General features: G+C 33.7%; 1 protein-coding gene across 1 annotated transcript; it reads right to left on the bottom strand.

Moving 5' to 3' along the window:
- Window positions 1-2,919: 2,919 nt before the first annotated feature.
- Window positions 2,920-4,496, bottom strand: LOC149579605 (scopoletin glucosyltransferase-like). The gene has a single exon (XM_089811430.1). The coding sequence runs from the start codon at window positions 4,251-4,253 to the stop codon at window positions 3,003-3,005; it is 1,251 nt and encodes a 416-aa protein (XP_089667556.1). The 5' UTR covers window positions 4,254-4,496; the 3' UTR covers window positions 2,920-3,002.
- Window positions 4,497-10,686: the final 6,190 nt, after the last annotated feature.

The following is a 10,686-nucleotide window of genomic DNA, read 5'->3' as shown; positions in this document are numbered from 1 at the left end:
TTTTTAAACTTTCAAACAAACTTTAACTTGTACTTTTCCAAATGAATTCTCTAAAATCAATAAGAACGGTAGAAAGAAACAGTATTAGGGAGCAAATAGAGGCACAAAAAGAAGATGAAGGGACCATGAGGGCAGCAATAATATGAAACTAATAATAAAAAGCATATATGTGGTGCATGCAACCAGTGGCCAACTGCCACGAGATTCATATTGGTTGTCCTTCTCATTCCACTAGCACTCAACAACTTATCACACATGCTTTATCACAACACACAAACTCCACTTAAAACCAACACTACCACTTGCTAAATTGTGACTATCCATTCATCCAAAGATGAAGAATCATAACTCCAAGGGTTGGGGGGGTCTGAGGGGGGGAGCGGGTGAGGGTGGGGGGTTGCATTAATGATGGCAATGACAACCTTGTTTCTTCTACTCTCAAGAAGAGATGCAAGCAAGAGAAAAATCAATGGCCCAATCTAGACCATAGTAATTCTAGTCAAGGATAATTGATTTGTCGACCACATGGTAGGCTAGATGAAGTAGTCCAAACCTGAAATCCATGGCATAACTGGCCAGGGATGGAATCTTGTTTCTCTGGGGGACCCAAATCAAAGAAAATCTTCTTCATAGAGGAGGCAGAGAATATGTGGATCCTAATTGGGGGCATTCATTCAAAGCCATAAGGGAACAAATCTTTAGCTCCAATGACACCTCTGCAAATCCCCCACCCATGAATGGATTCATCATGCAAGCCAATTCCATGGAACCCAACATGTCTCACACAGTCATGAATGGCTTCCGGCCAGTTGTTGTCCCTGTTCACAAGATAGTGATCAGTAAATTTGTAGTGTTTGATAGATGGTTTACTTATGTTACTTATTAAACACATCCCAATAGGCTCTATGTCCATGTTGGTGGACATACTTGCATGGTGTACCTCAAGATGAAGCTCCCTCAGTGCCCCCATCAATCTAGCAATAGGGTGGTTCTATTTAGGGCATTGAAATCTTATCATTGCCTCTATGCCAAGTATTCAAACCTCAAGTTCCATTCTAGGATTACTATTTCCACTCAACTTGACACCTTTAGCATCAAATGAATCAACTCATGCATACTAGTCCTTGATCAAACAAAAATTAGACCCAAAAGTAGCCACACCAGTTTCTCTCACCACCATCATTTCCTTCTTTAATGATTCAACTTGGCCAACTTCGCATTCCCCAACTTGCCCCGAAGCTTGTTAATGTAAGCAATAACATCTACCAATAGAGAAGATTTTTTCCATCTTAGACGCATTGGGAACCAGCACCCCTGGTGCATAGAACCCTTGATTCAACTTCTCTCATCTATGTCACTCATCTTCCATGAGTCAATCGCTCCTCTCTACCATTTGTGGGCTTCCTGCCCTTCTTCTAGGATTTCTCTCCACAAAGTTAGCCTAGGTACACTCTGCCTCTTTGATGGAGGCCTAAATATCAAACATGAAGGGATGCATAGTAATGGGCAGTTGAAACGATTAAGCTACCATAAATGCATTGAATGCACTCACAGAGTGGGTGTTCTCCCATAAATGCATTAACACACTCACTGAGTGGGTGTGTGGAGAGGACACTTTTTCCCCTCACCCACTCAACTTACACTCACCAACTACCCACCCTAGTTAATGCAAAATCTTAAAGAAAGCATGTGATTGAAACTGCTTACTGACGACTGCAAATTCAAGCAATCTCAATAGGAAAGCCTATCAACTTATTAATATTAATATTAGTAATAAATTCATCAGTGTCTTACATGTCTTTGTATTTGTGTTCTAGAATCAAAATTATTATCTTTCCTCTATCAAGTATTTATGTTGGTAATGTCTGAATCATGAGTTAAGTAGTGAGTTTGCAATCATTAAGACATATCATCTCTTTAACTTTGTTGCCACTAAGGAGCCATAAACATTGAAAATGATGCAGAAATGATGTAAACAATCCAAAAGATCTTTACCATCCATTTGTTGAGTCCAAAACTACATTCTTTCAAAGAGAACCTTTAAAAAGTTTTGGAATTAGGCCAGTGATTTTAATGGAATTTTAGACTTGTGTGAAGAAAACCCTGATTTTACCTTGTGAAGAAAAACTTTTAGAAAGATCAATTAATCTGAAATCTTTGGACAAAATACTTGAGTCAAAAACTTGCACGTTTATCACAACAATTTTTTTAATGCATAGAGCATTTAAAAGACATTCATAGTATACTGAATTTTAGTGACAAACATACCCTAACACTCGTAATCCCAATACCAAAAAATTAAGAAAGCCCAGAGATGCATCCATGACATCCCAAATAGAGAACCCTAAGCAGATACAATATTCAAAAGAAACAAGAGGAACAACAAATAAGAAAAAATGTCAAAGACCCTTATGTGGGAAAACGTTGTCAATTGAAAGCTCCGCACTCATGTGTCCAAAACTTAAATCATCATGATTCGAGAGAAAAGCAAATCCAACAAAATTCTAAATGTTAATAGAGAAACCCATTTTTTACAAAAATTGCAACCCATGTCATGCTAGGGAATCAAATCGAGATGGCATTTACAAGCATTTTATGCCATTTCCTAAAGAATTTTGCCATGTGCATCAAACCTCCAAACGTATTACCACTATTTCATGCCATTTCCTAAAGATTTTACCAAAGTGATTTATATAGAAACATTCTACTGCTTCCAAGATTATCCATCCTCAAAACCACAAAATCTTAGAAACCATTCATTTTATATGTAGCTTTGCAAAGTTTGCAAGGGTAAAGGATGGTACATGGCAAAAGGTAGGGAGGCAGGGTCTCTGCAAGGCAGGGCCAGGGACTCATTAATTGTGCATAAAATTTAGGCTGAACACATTAGAGACAACGGAACGGACAACTGAAACCAGATTACGGTACAGAAGCATTATTTATAAAAGTGGTAGAGAACCATTATTTATAAAAGTGATAAAAGTCTTACTCGAGATTTCTAATCAAGAGTCAAATTCCTTCTCCTCCTTTTCTTTTGTTGATCCTGTATTCAACTTGTGCATGTCACTCACAAAAGCTCTCAAATCTGTGGCAGAAGATCCTTCCAGTTTGACAGCATCTGAAGCCATCAACTTCAATTTTTCAGCGCTCTCTCTCATCTCTTCTCGTTTGTCTCCAAGCAGAGCCGTTGTGATAGCCTTCTTTATACTTTCCTCTTTCGGAATCTCGCCTTTATTCTGGCAAAATTGGATTCCAACGCCCAACTCAGCAAAAAGCTTAGAATTGAAGTGCTGATCTTCAGACATGGGCCATGCAAGAATTGGAACACAAAGAGAAACGCTCTCCAGCGAAGAATTCCATCCGCAGTGGCTTATGAAGGCACCCACCGAGGGATGAGAAAGAATTACCAGTTGGGGTGCCCAACCGCGTATGATTAACCCTCTCCCTTTCGCTCGCTCCACAAATCCCCCTGGCAGAAATGCGCTAATTTGATCAGTTTTTGAATCTGAACACGAAGACGCCGGTTCCTTCTTTGCAGGGGGTACTTTAATAGTCCATACAAATGGCTGTTCACCGGCTTCCAGACCTCTGGCCAAGGCATGTGTTTGCTCTTCTGGCAAGGTAATAAAGCTACCGAACGAAACATAAATTACAGAGCACGGGCTATGCGAATCCAGCCAGGAAACCAGCTCTTCTTCATTGATGTCCGCCATTTTCCCTCGCGTCATAATATTTCCCGCTCCTCTAGATACAAATTGGGGATTTACAGGGCCTATTGCCCAAACTGAATTAGCGGTCAAAGTTTTCAAGTGCTGGGCATACAAAGGCTCGAGCTCATGGAAAGTATTGATCAGCATTCCCGATCCTTTGCCAATATCTAGGTAACACTGACGAGCAAAACTCCGAAGGGGGTTTGTGTTGAATAAAACAGGGGATACCTCATTTTTACCCAATCTGACGGTACGCGGCATATTGAAGCTCACCACGAGGCTTTCGTCCTCCTCGTCTTTCTCCAAGGTGTTGTCAAGTATTGAACAAGAAAGGGAATGCAGCAGACTCGTTGCGAAGGCTCCGCAGGTGTTGAAGAGAAAACTGGCAATGTTGAATTTTTGGGCGATGTCGACAGCCCACCCCATAAATATATCGTAGACAATACAAACAGGAGCTGCTACTGTTTGGTGGTGAAATTGCTGCTCCATCCAAATGTCGAAAGGGTCTTGAAGCTTCATTGCGAGGTGGAATATAAAACCCATTGATTCGAGCGGAAGAAGGTCGGTGCTCTCGCATCCATGTAAATCCTCCACGAGGGGCGGGGGAAGGGCAACCAGGCGAATATCGAGAGCGTCATTATCAGGGACTTGATCAAGGTAGCCCTGCAGGCGTGAGACGTTTGCAGGTGTTGTGACATAACTGACGGTGAGGCCGTGGGAAGCGAGGAGCTTTGCGAGGTCCAGAAAAGGGATGAAGTGGCCCAGGCCTGGGAATGGCACTGCCACTACGTAAGTTTGGTGAGCGGAATAGGAATATGTATTCCAAAAATTTCGAATTTCTTGTTTAGATGCACCAAAACGGGATTGGAATATGAGGTAAAATAGGAATACGTATTCCAATTTTGGTCCAAAAATGGGGTTTTGCGATTCCATCCAAATAGGTGGTATTGGAATACGTATTCCTATTCCATTTTTATTTATTTCAGAAAATATAAATTTTTGGGTCCGTGAATTCCCATCAAATATTGGCTGAACCAAACGGAGAACAAGAATACATTCTATTCCGAAATACATATTCCAGAATACGTATTCCTATTTCGCTCACCAAACGGGCCTTAAGGCTTCTCACTTCTTTTCATCTTTGCTCACGAAAACCAGTCTACCCAACTGAGTTCGTCCCCCTCTACTTATTCGATTGGATTTCTTCATTAAAAATTTGAAACATTTGAAGTAGCGTATTCCCCACGCAAAAGAAAATGCTTTCCCAATCTCTTTTGGCACACAGGACGAAGTGAATTTGTTTGACGGGTTTTCGCACTTAATATCACAAGTTCCTCAATCAATGACGACATGGCTTGAACCTCATTTCCTCGAACAAGTCAAAATTGGTGGTCGTGTTGGGTTTCTAAATCTTAAAGAGGTGGGTCCGTATTGGGTTCCTAAATCTTCAAGTGGTGGCCTTCGCTGGTTGGTAGCTCTCAGGGCTCATGCCATCACTGGGCTGCCTCATAGGTTTGAACTCTCCATAAAAATTAAAATTAAAAATAATGGCAGTATAAAATACCAATCCAAACTGATGGCATGGGGGTGAATAATAATAGGAATATTTCATAGAATCAAAAGAGCATCCTATGTGGACTCTAGCAAACACAAAATAAAAGTGGAAAATATTATTGAAAAAGAGTGACCATAAGTCTAGCACTCCATATTCATGATAATAATTCTACAAATTGTATTTTTGAAATAAGGAACACAAAGATAAAATTTCTTGCCTATAGGGTGATGTCTTTTATGTTTAGAGGAAATAAGATTCAATATAAAAAGCAATATAATACTTGATATGGAAAGTAATTATATTTGACTATAAAATCAAACCAAATAATAAGTAAAATCCCACTCAATTGTATATGAAGAGTTAGCATAAAGTCAAAATCTCTTAAATGAGTGAACTCGTAGAAAAATCATAAATAACACAAACACTAACTTAGAAAAGTCATATGAGGAAAATGATTTCAAATGCTAGCACAATTAAGATTGTATTCACAATAGCCAAAAAGACATAGTAGAAACATGTAAGCCTAAAGAGAACTAATAATAAGAATGACTAAACCAAAAAACACTAGCATCTTGAGGGCAAGGCTAACTCCCATGAACCCTCATATTTGAAATTGATTTTATTAGTTTAACTTCTTATTTAACTTTATAGTCAACAAATACAATATGTGAATACTATTTGTGATTGATTTAACTAGTTTAACTATATATTGAATCTTCTTTTACAACTTAGTACTTTAATAAAAAAATATGTGAGATAGTTTTTTAAACTTAAATATCCTTTCTTCTAGAATTAAAAATATTAGTATAATTTATATCATCAACTATTATAAAATGTTTTTATTTTTTTTTTAAATTTTGAGAATGGTATACATATAGTTATTAGTAAGTAAAAGATCTCAAACTTTTAATGATTGCTAGTTTGCATTTCTTTGAGTGGACTAAACTCTTTTTTGTTTTTCAGTGTGAAACATTTTCTAGTGATTTCATTCCCTATGGTTTGTTTATGTGTAATTAATGTATTTGAATTTTCCTTTCATCTGCTATTTGGATTTACATAAGTTTTTTTCACGATTTTGTGAAATATTTTGTTCTCTTGTTTGACTTTTCCCAATCAAAATAGAATATTTCTAGAGGTTTAAAAATAATAATTCCTTAAAGTCCTTTTTACAAAAATGATTGTTGTTCTCCCTATTTTGGTTGGTTCACTTTAGAAGTTCCAAATTCTATGTAATGGTGTTATTTTCCTTCTTACATGGTGATGCCATTTAAGGTTGTAGAAAATTATGAGGACATTGTTATCTATGTATTTTATTAGATTATCATTCTTGGAGATGCACAACACTAAATACTAACAAACCTCTAATATGTAGAAGAATACCAAAGTTAGCGTTTCCCACAAAACTCAAAATTGTACACATGTCAAGAACTCTAAAAGACACAATGTTAAATGCCATAAAGTCAAAGGAAAAATAAAATAAAATCTAGGCCATGACTATTCAAAATCTCACATTTGTACTTTGTACTATTTGTATTCCTTTCAAAGACATTTATGAAAAGAAACTTATCAAATAATAAAAAATCTTTAGTTTGAAAACATACCAAAAACCCCTTATTTCCATTAAAAAATTTCCTCTCCAATTTGTCTCACCATGTGGGTACTGAATGTAATTACTAGTAGGATAGCTATTAGAAACATTCATAAATAGTACTTCAAGTGGAAAATGAAAAAGTATGAGATCGAACATTTCTATGCTAATATGCTTATGTCCCTTGTCTATGCATGTACATCTTGCATATCCTATAGTCATGGCATTCCATAGGATGAATTTTTTTTGAGGAATTATAGTCAACAATGCAAATGTCTTGCCTATGCTTGGAGACTTTGCACATATGTATTTTTTGAGCTAATTGATGGATGTCAATAGGCTCCCATTGTGAGGCAACCTAAGAGGATGTTGGTACAATCTTTAGATTTTGGTTCTACCAATGGTAATCACATTTCCTTGAAAGCCTGTCTCATATTTGGCAGTGTAGTATATATAAATCAAATTTAGATATTAATAAAAATAATTAGTGATAAAAAGATAAGTTTATTATATTAATAAACAATTAAATAAAAAATAAAAAATAATTGTTGAATTTATTAAAATTGATAATTAAAGAAAAATCTAAAATATAATTAATATTGACATTAATGTTTTCTTTGATAGATAAGAGGCCCAATGGCTAATAATAGTACATAAAAATATAATATCCCATCTCAATAGGGTACTGCAAGATAAGAGATGGGGATAGCAATCTCCATTTTCACCCGTACATCTTTAAATTTATTAGGAAACAACAACTTTCCCATATCTAAATTAATATTGACATTATTAAAATCAATTGAAAAATAAAATTAATATTGAATAAATAAAAGTTATTAAATAAAATGTTGTTCCCATTGTTATTGATGTTAATTTATTTGCTAATTATTAATCAACTATACAAAAATAATGTGACACAACTGACCTATGACTAGGCAAACAAAACATTTTTACTTTTTTTAAAAACTTCATTAGTGCATGGCATCAATATAGATTATAAAGATGACTCATATTCAACATGACATCATTATAGATTGATATTTAATAAATGCTTATATTACTAATGCAATTTGAATGTACATAAATTAGTTTATTTTCAAAGGAAGCTAGGAAAGATAACATTATTATTATGGGGTAAGAGCACAAAGTTGGGTCGCAATTCTGCAGAAGTCAATTCTATGGAATTAGACCTCTCAAAAATAGGTACCCGATTTTCTTAGAATCGGGTACTTGATTCTAAAATCCTGCTTCGGACACCTAATCCATGCTTCAAAATTTAGATGCTTGATTTTACAATGTGGTTTGGGCACCTGAACCTTTTTAGAGTTGAGGACTCGATTTTGAACAAATTAGGCACCTGATTTGTTAAAAAAATTGTTCAAAATTGAGTGCCTTGTTCTAAAAATATCAAGTACCTAATTTAGAAAACTATAAATCCCCCCCTTTTGGCATTTTTTGTATTATTTTTATCATTTGCAAAATGTGATCCCGATTTCAAAGCAATACGGGAGCCTATTTTTGATGTCTACTGAACCCCCTGCTGCTATTTTTTGACATACTAGGGATTTTATTTCTTTTTTACTATATTTTTTTTTTTTCAATTTTATGTTTTATATACCGTCATTTTTTTTTCTAGTTTTAATATACATAAAATTGTAAATTTTCATTTGTTAACAGTATTATCATTAGATTATTGTATCTGTTAATTTAAATAATAGTTACATAGATGTTCATTTAAAAATTATTATTTTAGATGTTTTGAAATATATTTAATATGTAAATTATAATGTTGAATGATTAGATAGATGTAACTCCATTGTTTAAACATGTAATTACATTCAATATTTTATATTTATTTCAAATAAATAGTGATTAATTATAGATTAGTTTGTAAATCATATAACAAAGAAAGTAAAACTAACTATATTTGTAAGTCTTTAACCTCGACCTAACCATAGTTGTACAATAAAACCCTAAACATAAAACTAAGTATTTAATCATGTAGCACCCCACCCTATGACATGTATAGTGGATGATTATGAATTCCAAATTAGTGCCAAGTGGTATTCAGAACAAATGTATATTATTTAAATGGATTGAACTTGTAGTTATTCTTTCATGTGGATGTGTTATTTATTTTACTTCTAGTATAATTATTTAAAAATGAAATGTGACTCAATGTCTTGGGATCATTAAGGAATTTAATCTCTTATGTTTTTAATGTAAATTATTGTACATGTTATTGCTTACTTATTAAAACTTTAGGTTAGTTCTTTGGATCCCTTGGCTGGGCATTACATAATGTGCTCCCTTACCTTAAAACCATATCTTTTTTAATAAAACTACACACTAACCATAAACATAGTACATTAACCTTGATGTAAAATCTCACTCTCACCATAATTCTAACCTAACCCTAACACTGATTAAAATTTTAACCAAATTATATAATTAAAATTGATTAATTCTAAGCCTAACCCTAATCATGTTAATAAACTTAATCCTAAATGTTAAACCCTAATTCTAATTATAACTTCAAATCTTAAACCTAACACTTGATCCCTAGGAAGGTAGCCATAACAGTAGGTATAATGGAATGTAATCTTAATCCTCAATTTGAAAACTATATTTAATGATTTTAAATTGGGTTGAATAAATATTATGGATAATATGAATAATATTATTTTGAGAATATATGTTATTAATAATTAGTTCTAAATAATGAAATGCATTGTGTATAAAAATTTATTTATTAATATAGAACTATTTAATAGATATAATTATTGTAAGTTAAATACTAGATCTTGGTACATTGATATATTTTGAGACACTAAAACTATACCAACTATAAACATCCTCTATCAAACTATTAAAATAAGTATATTTTATAATTGTCCATTACTCATTCAACTTGTGATGAAGTCTACATTCATTACAACTTTAGCTATGAGTTTGTATGATTCTATTAGATTTTATAACCTTTTTAACCCATTCATTACTAAGATTTTGAGCCAAAAAAGGTAACATTACTAAACCTTCTTTGATCTCGAGATGAACATATAATCCATAATGAGAATACAATCCCCTAGTGTCACAAAATAAGTATACACAAAAATTGATCTAGCTACTTGAATATACAAAAGGGAAACAATTTAGAGGGAAACAACCCTAGAACAGACAACAATCCATTATGAACAAAAATCCATTTAATTATGGACTGACTATTAGCATCTATGATATGTTAATACAACTCTAAATAAGAACTATCACCATTATATCTCATACACTCATAACATCACCATTTTATTTTAACATTGAAAAATAATTTCATCTTTATATACATGCAATTAACATAAAAAAGGTTGATCTTAACCATTAGATTAATTACAAAAATGAATTGCAATAATCAATTTTACCCAAGATATTTAAACTAAGACATAGTTAGGACCCACATATATAATCTCTAGCTTGCCATGATCTATCAATCATACTCATGGTCTAATGCAACATGACAACTAATTGAGTTAGGTAATAATACATCAACACACTCCAAGAGACCTTTTGAATCCAATCAAAAATCTCATTCTTTTCCCATATTAATAACATGATACAATTAAGAAACATAAATAAGTATTGTGAAATACCACATCAACAAAAAACACATCTCTATCTCATAAACCAAAAAAAACTCTACACTGTTCATCATGAACATTAGATAGAAATATATATCTTTAAATAAAAATAGCATGCACAAATAAAAATCATGAAGCTTTCTATCTTGAGATACACATATGAGTACTCAACACATCACTTGGTTAGCACCAAAAAATATT

Source organism: Cupressus sempervirens, chromosome 1 (assembly GCF_028749045.1).
Source record: "Cupressus sempervirens isolate cs-2001-9-10 chromosome 1, ASM2874904v1, whole genome shotgun sequence".
Lineage (NCBI taxonomy): Eukaryota > Viridiplantae > Streptophyta > Pinopsida > Cupressales > Cupressaceae > Cupressus > Cupressus sempervirens.
This window is presented reverse-complemented; position numbering and strand designations above follow the sequence as displayed.

What these genes read in the sequence shown, in the direction of transcription:
- LOC149579605 (XM_089811430.1), bottom strand. Translation starts at nt 4,253, where the DNA reads ATGGGTTTTATATTCCACCTCGCAATGAAGCTTCAAGACCCTTTCGAC.